Source organism: Patagioenas fasciata, chromosome 34 (assembly GCF_037038585.1).
Source record: "Patagioenas fasciata isolate bPatFas1 chromosome 34, bPatFas1.hap1, whole genome shotgun sequence".
In the NCBI taxonomy this organism is placed as follows: Eukaryota; Metazoa; Chordata; class Aves; order Columbiformes; family Columbidae; genus Patagioenas; species Patagioenas fasciata.
Window position 1 is genome coordinate 3,164,691 of NC_092553.1, and position 13,987 is coordinate 3,178,677.

The following is a 13,987-nucleotide window of genomic DNA, read 5'->3' on the forward strand; positions in this document are numbered from 1 at the left end:
TGTGGGGGACATGGGGACATTGGGGATGTGGGGGACATGGGGACATTGGGGGACAATGGGGGACAATGGGGATGTGGGGGACATGGGGACATTGGGGGACAATGGGGGACAATGGGGATGTGGGGACATTGGGGGACATGGGGACACTGGGGGACATTGGGGATGTGGGGGACATGGGGACATTGGGGGACAATGGGGATGTGGGGGGCATTGGGGAACAATAGGGATGTGGGGGACATGGGGACATTGGGGGACAATGGGGGACAATGGGGATGTGGGGGACATGGGGACATTGGGGGACAATGGGGGACAATGGGGATGTGGGGGACATGGGGACATTGGGGGACAATGGGGGACATGGGGACATTGGGGGGCATGGGGACATTGGAGGACAATGGGGATGTGCAGGACATGGGGACATTGGGGGACAATGGGGATGTGGGGGACATGGGGACATTGGGGGACAATGGGGGACAATGGGGATGTGGGGGACATGGGGACATTGGGGGACAATGGGGATGTGGGGGACATGGGGACATTGGGGGACATGGGGACATTAGGAGACAATAGGGATGTGGGGGACATTGGGGATGTGGGGGACATGGGGACATTGGGGGACAATGGGGGACAATGGGGATGTGGGGGACATGGGGACATTAGGGGACATAGGGACATTGGGGGGCATGGGGACATTGGAGGACAATGGGGATGTGGGGGACAGGGGGACATCAGGGGACAATAGCGATGTGCAGGACATGGGGACATTGGGGGACAATGGGAGACATTGGGGATGTGGGGGACATGGGGACATTGGGGGACAATGGGGACAATGGGGGACATGGGGACATTGGGGGACAATGGGGGACAATGGGGATGTGAGGGACATGGGGACATTGGGGGACAATGGGGATGTGGGGGACACATGTATATCAGGGGACAATAGGGATGTGGGGGACATGGGGACACTGGGGGACAATGGGGATGTGGGGGACATGAGGACATCAGGGGACAATGGGGATGTGGAGGACAACGGGGATGTGGGGGACACGTGGATATCAAGGGACAATAGGCATGTGAGGGACATGGGGACATTGGGGGACAATGGGGATGTGGGGGACATGGGGACAAAGGGGGACAATGGGGATGTGGGGGACATCAGAGGACAATGCAGACAACGGGGATGTAGGGGACATTGGGGGACAATGGGGATGTAGGGGACATTGGGGGACAATGGGGATGTGGGGGACAATGGGGGACATCAGAGGACAATGGGGATGTGGGGGACATGGGGGACAATGGGGACATGACTCAGGGTCACTGGGGGGGCGCTAGGACCCTGGGGGTCACTCCAGGTCACTGGGGGGCTCTAGGACCCTATAGCACTTGTGGGTCACTGCGACATGGGGGGACATGGGGACAATGGGGCCGTGGGGGGACATGGGGACACCAGGGGGACATGGGGGTGATTCGGGGGGGTCTGAGCGGGGCCTTTTTGCCCTGTTCCGTGTGCCGGGTTCGTTAAACTGTTAATTAAACCCCATTTGCTGAGAGACCCCGCCCAGGCCTGTTCTATCGGTGCACGGTCACTTCCTGCGTGTGCAAACGCGTGTGCAAACGCGTGTGCAAACACGTGTGCACCGCATCCCCACGCGCCTCTTGCACACCCCCCACGCACACACGCAACGAACGCGGCTGAGCCGGCGGGCGCAGGGACCTCGCAGACACCCAGCACAAGCCCCGCCCACCAGCCTCCTCCATTCAAGCCCCGCCCACCCCACCAATCAGGCCTCGCCACTCCGCGAGGCCCCGCCTCCCACCCCGGAGGCCACGCCCACCTCGCCCTGTGTATTAACCCAGCGCACACGTGGCGCCGGGGGGGGGGCAAACAATTTGGGGGTGCCCCCCCCCAAACTGGGACCCCCAAACGGACCCAGGCGTCCGGGCTGCCCCCCCGACAAGCAGCAGGTGTGTGGGGGGGGTCACAGTGAGGTTTATTCACTGCCCCCCCCCCCACCATAGGGTGGGGTTTGGGGGGGGGAGGGGGGGGTCTCACCTGCCCCCCGTGCCCCCCCCGCCCCCCGTGGCCCCCCCTTGTCCCCCCCCCGCGTCGGGGGCTCCGGACATCATGAGGAAGAGGCCGATGGGGATGATGTACATCCACTGTGGGACATGGGGGGGGGGTCACCCCAAATCCGCGCTGGGGACCCCCCTGTGACCCCGAAATCCACCCCAGGGACCCCCCCATGATCCCCCAAAATCCACCCCGGCGCCCCCCCCCCCATGACCCCCAAACCCACCCTGGGGACCCCTCCAAATCCACCCCAGGGCCCCAAAATCCACCCCGGGGACCCCCCCCATGACACCCAAATCCACTCCAGTGACCCCTCCAAATCCACCACGGGGACCCCCCCACCCCCTCCTTTGGAAAACTGGGGGGGCTGTGAGGTTTGGGGGAATTTGGGGGGGAGGGGACAGGAGGAATTTTGGGGACCCCAAGGGTGGTGGGAGTGGGGGGGAATTGGGGTGTTTTGGGGGTCTGGGGGGCCTGGGAGGGTTTTGGGGGCCCTGGGGGGGTTTGGGGGGTCTGGGGGGTTGCAGCATTTGGGGGGGACCCCAAGAGGGGGCTCTGGGGGGGTTGTTTGGGGGGTGCAGGGGGGTTGGGAGTTTGGGGAAGCACTGGAGGATTTGGGGAGTTTTGGGAGGGTTTTGAGGGTCAAGGGGGGGTTTGGGGACCCTGGGGGTGTTTTGGGGGCCCCGGGGGGGTTTTGGGGTGCAGGTTTGGGGGTACCCACGTATCTGGCGAAGAAGGAGCGCTGCTCGGGGGGGTTGCGCCCCCGCTGCGCCTGCTCCTGCTCCAGGTGCCGGATGAACGCGGCCGTTTCGGGGCTGGGGGGTCCAAAGCGGGGGGTCAGGGACCCCCAAAACCTACCCCCCCCCTCCATGGGGTCCCCCCCTACCCCCCCAACCCAGAGCTGGAAACACCCACTCCCCCCCCAGCACCCATGGGACCCCCAAAACTTCACCCCCCAGCACCCATGGGACCCCCAAAACTTCACCCCCCAGCACTCACGGGACCCCCAAAACTTCACCCCCCAGCACCCATGGGACCCCCAAAACTTCACCCCCCAGCACTCACGGGACCCCCAAAACTTCACCCCCCAGCACCCATGGGACCCCCAAAACTTCACCCCCCAGCACTCACAGGACCCCCAAAACTTCCCCCCCCAGCACCCATGGGACCCCCAAAACTTCACCCCCCAGCACTCACGGGACCCCCAAAACTTCACCCCCCAGCACCCATGGGACCCCCAAAACTTCACCCCCCAGCACCCATGGGACCCCCAAAACTTCACCCCCACTCCAGCACTCATAGGACCCCCAAAAACTTCAAACACACCTCCCAGTGTCCCCAAGTCCCCAGAGTGTCCCCATGTCTCCTATGTCCCCATGTCCCCTATGTCCCCAGAGTGTCCCCATGTCCCCAGAGTGTCCCCATGTCCCCTATGTCCCCAGAGTCTCCCCAAGTCCCCAGAGTGTCCCCATGTCCCCAGAGTGTCCCCTATGTCCCCAGAGTGTCCCCAAGTCCCCAGAGTGTCCCCATGTCCCCTATGTCCCCATGTCCCCAGAGTGTCCCCATGTCCCCTTTGTCCCCAGAGTGTCCCCATGTCCCCAGAGTGTCCCCATGTCCCAAAAATGTCCCAGTGTCCCCATGTCCCCAGAGTGTCCCCATGTCCCCAAAGTGTCCCAGTCTCCCCATGTCCCCAGAGTGTCCCCATGTCCCCAAAGTGTCCCCAGTCTCCCCATGTCCCCAGAGTGTCCCCATGTCCCCAAAGTGTCCCCAGTCTCCCCATGTCCCCAGAGAGTCCCCATGTCCCCAAAGTGTCCCAGTGTCCCCATGTCCCCAGAGTGTCCCCATGTCCCCAAAGTGTCCCAGTGTCCCCATGTCCCCAGAGTGTCCCCATGTCCCCAAAGTGTCCCAGTGTCCCCATGTCCCCAGAGTGTCCCCAGTCTCCCCATGTCCCCAGAGAGTCCCCATGTCCCCAAAGTGTCCCAGTGCCCCATGTCCCCAGAGTGTCCCCATGTCCCCAAAGTGTCCCCAGTCTCCCCATGTCCCCAGAGTGTCCCCATGTCCCCAAAGTGTCCCAGTGTCCCCATGTCCCCAGAGAATCCCCATGTCCCCAAAGTGTCCCAGTGTCCCCATGTCCCCAGAGAATCCCCATGTCCCCAAAGTGTCCCAGTCTCCCCATGTCCCCAGAGTGTCCCCATGTCCCCAAAGTGTCCCAGTGTCCCCATGTCCCCAGTCTCCCCATGTCCCCAGAGTGTCCCCATGTCCCCAAAGTGTCCCAGTGTCCCCATGTCCCCCAAGTGTCCCCATGTCCCCAGAGTGTCCCCATGTCCCCAAAGTGTCCCAGTGCCCCATGTCCCCAGAGTGTCCCCATGTCCCCAAAGTGTCCCCAGTGTCCCCATGTCCCCAGAGTGTCCCCATGTCCCCAGTCTCCCCATGTCCCCAGAGAGTCCCCATGTCCCCAAAGTGTCCCAGTGTCCCCATGTCCCCATGTCCCCAGAGTGTCCCAGTGTCACCCTCATGTCCCCATGTTCCCCATGTCCCCAGAGTGTCTCCATGTCCCCATGTTCCCCGTGTCCCCATGCCCCAGAGTGTCCCTGTGTCCCCACACTGTCCCCATGTCCCCACAGTGTCCCCAAGTCCCCAGATTGTCCCCATGTCCCCATAGTGTCCCCAGCTCACGTGGCCGCGGGCAGGGGCTGTCTCAGGGCCACCGAGCTGTTGAAGAGCTCCAGGTCGGCGTCCCCGACCTCGGCGCCGCGACACGTCCCCAGGGCCACCAGCCCCAGGGCCACCACGTTCCCGGCCACGTCCAGGTGCAGGGACAGCTGGTCCGACAGGCGCGACTCCAGCAGGGCGCACTGGGGACAACGGGGACAATGGGGACACTGGGGACATTGGGGACAATGGGGACATGGGGGACAATGGGGACAATGGGGACATTGGGGACAATGGGGGGACATGGGGGACAATGGGACTCCAGCAGGGCGCACTGGGGACAATGGGGACAATGGGGACAATGAGGACATTGGGGACAACGGGGACATGGGGGACATAGGGGACAATGGGGGGACATGGGGGACAATGGGACTCCAGCAGAGCGCACTGGGGACAACGGGGACATTGGGGACAATGGGGACATTGCGGACAATGGGGGAACATGGGGAGAATGGGGGACAATGGGACTCCAGCAGGGCGCACTGGGGACAACGGGGACAATGGGGACAATGGGGACATTGGGGACAACGGGGACATGGGGGACATTGGGGACAATGGGGGGACATGGGGGACAATGGGACTCCAGCAGGGCGCACTGGGGACAACGGGGACAACGGGGACATTGGGGACAATGGGGGGACATGGGGAGAATGGGGGACAATGGGACTCCAGCAGGGCGCACTGGGGACAATGGGGACAATGGGGACATTGGGGACAATGGGGACAATGGGGGGACATGGGGAGAATGGGGGACAATGGGACTCCAGCAGGGCGCACTGGGGACAACGGGGACAATGGGGACAATGGGGACATTGGGGACAACGGGGACATGGGGGACATTGGGGACAATGGGGGGACATGGGGGACAATGGGACTCCAGCAGGGCGCACTGGGGACAACGGGGACAACGGGGACATTGGGGACAATGGGGGGACATGGGGAGAATGGGGGACAATGGGACTCCAGCAGGGCGCACTGGGGACAACGGGGACAATGGGGACATTGGGGACAATGGGGGGACATGGGGGACAACGGGACTCCAGCAGGGCGCACTGGGGACATGGGGACATTGAGGGACATGGGGGACAATGGGGAACATGGGGGACAATGGGGGAGAAGAAGAGAATGGGGACATTGAGGAAGAAAAAGAGAATGGGGACATTGGGGGACAATGGGGATATTGGGGACAATGGGGGACAATGGGGAGAATGGGGGACAAGGAGAAGTGCGACTCCAGCAGGGCACACTGGGGACAATGGGGGACAAGGGGACAATGGGGGGCATGGGGAGAATGGGGACATCGGGGACAATGGGGGACAGTGGGGAGAATGGGGACATTGGGGAGAATGGGGACATTGGGGGACACAGGGGACATTGGGGGACACAGGGAGAATGGGGACAATGGGGACATTGTGGGAGAAAAAGACAATAGGGACATTAGGGGACACAGGGAAAATGGGGACATTTGGGACAATGAGGAACAAGGAGAAAATAGGGACATTGGGGCCACGGGGTGAATGGGGACAATGGGGGTCAATGAGGGACAAGGGGACTCCAGCAGGGGACACTGGGGACATGGGGACAAGAGGGGACATGAAGCGATAGAGGGACATGAGGGGGTGGGTAAGGAACAGGGGGTGACACAGGGACAAGGGATGACAGGGACACCAAGGGAGACCAGGGGGTGACGGTGGCAAAGTGGGGGGACACGTGGTGACATCGGGGGTCCCCCCACTCACCGCCCGCACGAAGGACGTGACCCACTCAGCACCGCCGGCCCCCCCGGGACCCGGGGGCTTCCGGGGAACCCGCACCCGGTACAGCCCGTCCTGGGCGGCCACCTCCTGCGGGGACAGGGACACTGTCACCTCCTATGGGACACAGGGACACCGTCACCTCCTATGGGGGACAGGGACACTGTCACCTCCCATGGGACACAGGGCCACTGTCACCTCCCATGGGACACAGGGACACTGTCACCTCCCATGGGACACAGGGACACCTCCTGCGGGGACAGGGACACTGTCACCTCCCATGGGACACAGGGACACCTCCTGCGGGGACAGGGACACTGTCACCTCCCATGGGACACAGGGACACTGTCACCTCCTATGGGACACAGGGACACCTCCTGCGGGGACAGGGACACTGTCACCTCCTATGGGACACAGGGACACTGTCACCTCCTATGGGACACAGGGACACTGTCACCTCCCATGGGACACAGGGACACCTCCTGTAGGGACAGGGACACTGTCACCTCCTATGGGACACAGGGACACCTCCTGCGGGGACAGGGACACTGTCACCTCCTATGGGACACAGGGACACCTCCTGTAGGGGACAGGGACACTGTCACCTCCTATGGCACACAGGGACACCTCCTGCGGGGACAGGGACACTGTCACCTCCTATGGGACACAGGGACACCGTCAACTCCTATGCGGGACAGGGACACCTCCTGCGGGGACAGGGACACTGTCACCTCCTATGGGACACAGGGACACCGTCACCTCCTATGGGGGACAGGGCCACTGTCACCTCCTATGGGACACAGGGACACCTCCTGCGGGGACAGGGACACTGTCACCTCCCATGGGACACAGGGACACCGTCACCTCCTATGGGACACAGGGACACCTCCTGCGGGGACAGGGACACTGTCACCTCCCATGGGACACAGGGACACTGTCACCTCCCATGGGACACAGGGACACCTCCTGCGGGGACAGGGCCACTGTCACCTCCCATGGGACACAGGGACACTGTCACCTCCTATGGGACACAGGGACACCGTCACCTCCTATGGGACACAGGGACACCTCCTGCGGGGACAGGGACACTGTCACCTCCTATGGGACACAGGGACACCTCCTGCGGGGACAGGGACACTGTCACCTCCCATGGGACACAGGGACACCTCCTGTAGGGGACAGGGACACTGTCACCTCCTATGGGACACAGGGACACCTCCTGTAGGGGACAGGGACACTGTCACCTCCCATGGGACACAGGGACACCGTCACCTCCTATGGGACACAGGGACACCTCCTGCGGGGACAGGGACACTGTCACCTCCCATGGGACACAGGGACACTGTCACCTCCCATGGGACACAGGGACACCTCCTGCGGGGACAGGGACACTGTCACCTCCCACGGGACACAGGGACACTGTCACCTCCCATGGGACACAGGGACACCTCCTGCGGGGACAGGGACACTGTCACCTCCCATGGGACACAGGGCCACTGTCACCTCCCATGGGACACAGGGACACTGTCACCTCCCATGGGACACAGGGACACCTCCTGCGGGGACAGGGACACTGTCACCTCCCATGGGACACAGGGACACCTCCTGCGGGGACAGGGACACTGTCACCTCCCATGGGACACAGGGCCACTGTCACCTCCCATGGGACACAGGGACACTGTCACCTCCCATGGGACACAGGGACACCTCCTGCAGGGACAGGGACACTGTCACCTCCCATGGGACACAGGGACACTGTCACCTCCCATGGGACACAGGGACACCTCCTGCGGGGACAGGGACACTGTCACCTCCCATGGGACACAGGGACACCTCCTGCGGGGACAGGGACACTGTCACCTCCCATGGGACACAGGGACACCTCCTGCGGGGACAGGGACACTGTCACCTCCCATGGGACACAGGGACACTGTCACCTCCCATGGGACACAGGGACACCTCCTGCGGGGACAGGGACACTGTCACCTCCCATGGGACACAGGGACACCTCCTGCGGGGACAGGGACACTGTCACCTCCCATGGGACACAGGGACACCTCCTGCGGGGACAGGGACACTGTCACCTCCCATGGGACACAGGGACACCTCCTGCGGGGACAGGGACACTGTCACCTCCCATGGGACACAGGGACACCTCCTGCAGGGACAGGGACACTGTCACCTCCCATGGGACACAGGGACACCGTCACCTCCCATGGGACACAGGGACACCTCCTGCGGGGACAGGGACACTGTCACCTCCCATGGGACACAGGGACACCGTCACCTCCCATGGGACACAGGGACACCTCCTGCGGGGACAGGGACACTGTCACCTCCTATGGGACACAGGGACACCGTCACCTCCTATGGGACACAGGGACACCTCCTGCGGGGACAGGGACACTGTCACCTCCCACGGGACACAGGGACACTGTCACCTCCCATGGGACACAGGGACACTGTCACCTCCCATGGGACACAGGGACACCTCCTGCGGGGACAGGGACACTGTCACCTCCCATGGGACACAGGGCCACTGTCACCTCCCATGGGACACAGGGACACTGTCACCTCCCATGGGACACAGGGACACCTCCTGCGGGGACAGGGACACTGTCACCTCCCATGGGACACAGGGACACCTCCTGCGGGGACAGGGACACTGTCACCTCCCATGGGACACAGGGACACTGTCACCTCCCATGGGACACAGGGACACCTCCTGCGGGGACAGGGACACTGTCACCTCCCATGGGACACAGGGACACTGTCACCTCCTATGGGGGACAGGGACACCGTCAACTCCTATGGGACACAGGGACACCTCCTGCGGGGACAGGGACACTGTCACCTCCCATGGGACACAGGGACACTGTCACCTCCCATGGGACACAGGGACACCGTCACCTCCTATGGGACACAGGGACACCTCCTGTAGGGGACAGGGACACTGTCACCTCCTGCGGGGACAGGGACACTGTCACCTCCTATGGGGGACAGGGACACCTCCTGCGGGGACAGGGACACTGTCACCTCCTATGGGGGACAGGGACACCTCCTGCGGGGACAGGGACACTGTCACCTCCTATGGGACACAGGGACACTGTCACCTCCCATGGGACACAGGGACACCTCCTGCGGGGACAGGGACACTGTCACCTCCTATGGGACACAGGGACACCGTCACCTCCCATGGGACACAGGGACACCTCCTGCGGGGACAGGGACACTGTCACCTCCCATGGGACACAGGGACACCGTCACCTCCTATGGGACACAGGGACACCTCCTGCGGGGACAGGGACACTGTCACCTCCCATGGGACACAGGGACACTGTCACCTCCCATGGGACACAGGGACACTGTCACCTCCCATGGGACACAGGGACACCTCCTGTGGGGACAGGGCCACTGTCACCTCCCATGGGACACAGGGACACCTCCTGCGGGGACAGGGACACTGTCACCTCCCATGGGACACAGGGACACTGTCACCTCCCATGGGACACAGGGACACCTCCTGCGGGGACAGGGACACTGTCACCTCCCATGGGACACAGGGACACCGTCACCTCCCATGGGACACAGGGACACCTCCTGCGGGGACAGGGACACTGTCACCTCCCATGGGACACAGGGACACTGTCACCTCCTATGGGACACAGGGACACTGTCACCTCCCATGGGACACAGGGACACCTCCTGCGGGGACAGGGACACTGTCACCTCCCATGGGACACAGGGACACTGTCACCTCCTATGGGACACAGGGACACTGTGACCTCCCATGGGACACAGGGACACCTCCTGCGGGGACAGGGACACTGTCACCTCCCATGGGACACAGGGACACTGTCACCTCCCATGGGACACAGGGACACCTCCTGCGGGGACAGGGCCACTGTCACCTCCCATGGGACACAGGGACACTGTCACCTCCTATGGGACACAGGGACACTGTCACCTCCCATGGGACACAGGGACACCTCCTGCGGGGACAGGGACACTGTCACCTCCCATGGGACACAGGGACACTGTCACCTCCCATGGGACACAGGGACACCTCCTGCGGGGACAGGGCCACTGTCACCTCCCATGGGACACAGGGACACTGTCACCTCCTATGGGACACAGGGACACTGTCACCTCCCATGGGACACAGGGACACCTCCTGCGGGGACAGGGACACTGTCACCTCCCATGGGACACAGGGACACCTCCTGCAGGGACAGGGACACTGTCACCTCCCATGGGACACAGGGACACTGTCACCTCCTATGGGACACAGGGACACTGTCACCTCCTATGGGACACAGGGACACTGTCACCTCCTATGGGACACAGGGACACTGTCACCTCCCATGGGACACAGGGACACCTCCTGCGGGGACAGGGACACTGTCACCTCCCATGGGACACAGGGACACTGTCACCTCCTATGGGACACAGGGACACCTCCTGCGGGGACAGGGACACTGTCACCTCCCATGGGACACAGGGACACTGTCACCTCCTATGGGACACAGGGACACTGTCACCTCCTATGGGACACAGGGACACCTCCTGCGGGGACAGGGACACTGTCACCTCCCATGGGACACAGGGACACTGTCACCTCCTATGGGACACAGGGACACTGTCACCTCCTATGGGACACAGGGACACCTCGTATGGGATACAGTGTCACCTTGGGGGGACAGGGACAGTGCCACCTCCTGGGGAGGGATGGGGACAGTGTCACCTCCTATGGGACACAGTGCCACCTCCTGCAGGGACAGACACAGTATCACCTCAAGAGGGACAGGGACAGTGTCACCTCCTATGGGACACAGGGGACAGTGTCACCTCCAGGGGACACAGTGCCACCTCCTGGCGGGGGGACACAGGGACAGTGCCACCTCCTGGGGGATACAGTGCCACCTCCTGGGGGGTGACAGGGGACAGTGCCACCTCCTGGGGGACACAGTGTCACCTCTTATGGGACACAGGGACAGTGCCACCTCCTGGGGGACACAGTGCCACCTCCTGGCGGGTGACAGGGGTCAGTGCCACCTCCTGGGGGGTGACAGGGGACAGTGCCACCTCCTGGGGGGGACACAGGGACAGTGCCACCTCCTGGGGGACACAGTGTGACCCATGGGGGACAGAGACAGTGCCACCTCCTGGGGGGTGACAGGGGACAGTGCCACCTCCTGGGGGACACAGGGACAGTGCCACCTCCTGGCGGGTGACAGGGGTCAGTGTCACCTCCTGGGGGGTGACAGGGGACAGTGTCACCTCCTGGCGGGTGACAGGGGTCAGTGTCACCTCCTGGGGGGTGACAGGGGACAGTGCCACCGCAGCCCCTGACCCGCAGCCGGGCGCGCTCGTCCTCTCCCAGCGGCTTCTGCGCCAGCACCAGGTCCCCACCAGGGCTCCAGCTCAGTGTCCCCCGCTTGCGGAACCGGGGGGCGTCACCTGGGGGGACACGGGGGTTGGACGGGGACGGGGGGGTCCCCGATGTCCCCCCCGTGTCCCCCGGTGTCCCCCAGACTCACCCGGTTCGAAGGAGTGTTCCAGCGGCAGCACCAGCCCGCAGGACTCGGCGTCGCGGCCCTCGCCGGGCTGGGGACAAGGGGGACATTGGGGACAATGGGGACATGGGCGGACAAGGGGGGACATGGGGGACAAGGGGGGACAAGGGGGGACACGGAGAAGTGGGATTCCAGCAGGGAACAATGGGGCATTGGGGACAAGGGGGGACAAGGAGAAGTGGGATTCCAGCAGGGGACAATGGGGACATTGGGGACAACGGGGGACACGGAGAAGTGGGATTCCAGCAGGGAACAATGGGGACATTGGGGACAAGGGGGGACACAGAGAAGTGGGATTCCAGCAGGGAACAATGGGGACATTGGGGACAAGGGGGGACACAGAGAAGTGGGATTCCAGCAGGGGACAATGGGGACATTGGGGATATTGGGGACAAGTGGGACATGGGGGACAAGGGGGTTGGGATTCCAGCAGGGGACAATGGGGACATTGGGAACAAGGGGGGACACGGAGAGGTGGGATTTCAGCAGGGGACATGGGGGACAGTGGGGACAATGGGGGACAGTGGGGACAATGGGGGACAACAGGGGACAAGGAGAGGGGGGACTCCAGCAGGGGACAACGGGGACAATGTGGGACAAGGGGACCCGGCTCCTCGTTGATATCCGTGCCCCCCCCAGCACAGAACCCGCCCCCCGTGGAGCCCCGCGGGCCGCCATTCCCGGCCCCGGCCCGGTCCCCTTGTCCCCCCCTGCCACCCCCGGCCCGGTCCCCTTGTCCCCCCCGCCACCCCCGGCCCGGTCCCCTTGTCCCCCCCGTGCCACCCCCGGCCCGGTCCCCTTGTCCCCCCCCTGCCACCCCCATCCGGGTCCCCTTGTCCCCCCCTGCCACCCCCGTCCGGGTCCCCTTGCCCCCCCCTGCCACCCCCGGCCCGGTCCCCTTGTCCCCCCCGCCACCCCCGGCCCGGTCCCCTTGTCCCCCCCGTGCCACCCCCGGCCCGGTCCCCTTGTCCCCCCCGTGCCACCCCCGTCCGGGTCCCCTTGTCCCCCCCGTGCCACCCCCGGCCCGGTCCCCTTGTCCCCCGTCCCGTCCCCGCTCACCCGCAGGCCGAGCCCCCGGCAGCTCCCGCCGCCCCCCAGCGCCAGCAGCGCCACCAGCAGCACACGGGCCGCCATCTTGGCCGCGGGGCACCACGGGAAGGGAAGGGGCGGGGCTGGCGGGAAAGGGGCGGGGCTGGCGGGAAAGGGGGCGGGGTTAGAGGGGAAGGGGGCGGGGCTGGGATGGACTTGGGGGCGGGAAACGGGACTGGGAAGGACTGGGGGGACTGGGATGGACTGGGAAGGACTGGATGGGACTGGGGGGGACTGGGAAGGACTGCATGGGACTGGGAGGGACTGGGGGGGACGGGAAGGACTGGATGGGACTGGGATGGACTGGGAGGGACTGGGGGGACAGGGAGGGACTGGGAAGGACTGGATGGGACTGGGAGGGACTGGGATAGACCTGGATAGACTGGGAGGGAATGGGAAGGACGGGGGGGACTGGGATGGACTGGGAAGGACTGGATGGGACTGGGATGGACTGGGAGGGACTGAGGGGACTGGGATGGACTGGGAAGGACCGGATGGGACTGGGAGGGACTGGGATGGACGGGAGGGACTAGGGGAACTGGGAAGGGCTGGATGGGATTGGGATGGACTGGGAGGGACTGGGATGGACGGGAGGGACTAGGGGAACTGGGAAGGGCTGGATGGGACTGGAATGGACTGGGAAGGACTGGATGGGACTGGGGGGGACTGGGGGGGACGGGAACGACTGGGAGGGACTGGGATGGACTGGGAGGGACTGGGGGGACAGGGAGGGACTGGGAAGGAGTGGATGGGACTGGGATGGACTGGGATAGACCTGGATAGAC

The 13,987-nt window shown here is 64.1% G+C and overlaps 1 protein-coding gene across 1 annotated transcript; it reads right to left on the reverse strand.

Annotated features, from left to right (window-relative positions):
• Positions 1-1,973: 1,973 nt before the first annotated feature.
• On the reverse strand, positions 1,974-13,302 carry EMC10 (ER membrane protein complex subunit 10). Its single transcript, XM_071801015.1, has 7 exons — positions 13,173-13,302; positions 12,078-12,144; positions 11,891-11,997; positions 6,523-6,627; positions 4,748-4,926; positions 2,793-2,886; positions 1,974-2,160 (listed from the first exon to the last, which is right to left on the reverse strand). The coding sequence occupies exons 1-7, from the start codon at positions 13,245-13,247 to the stop codon at positions 2,050-2,052; spliced, it is 738 nt and encodes a 245-aa protein (XP_071657116.1). The 5' UTR covers positions 13,248-13,302; the 3' UTR covers positions 1,974-2,049.
• Positions 13,303-13,987: the final 685 nt, after the last annotated feature.

Coding starts and splice junctions, on each gene's coding strand:
- EMC10 (XM_071801015.1), bottom strand. CDS start 13,247: ATGGCGGCCCGTGTGCTGCTGGTGGCGCTGCTGGCGCTGGGGGGCGGC. Junction 12,145..13,172: donor GCCGGGGGCTCGGCCTGCGG/GTGAGCGGGGAC, acceptor CCTTGTCCCCAG/CCCGGCGAGGGCCGCGACGC. Junction 2,887..4,747: donor CAGCCCCTGCCCGCGGCCAC/GTGAGCTGGGGA, acceptor TGGACCCCCCAG/CCCCGAAACGGCCGCGTTCA.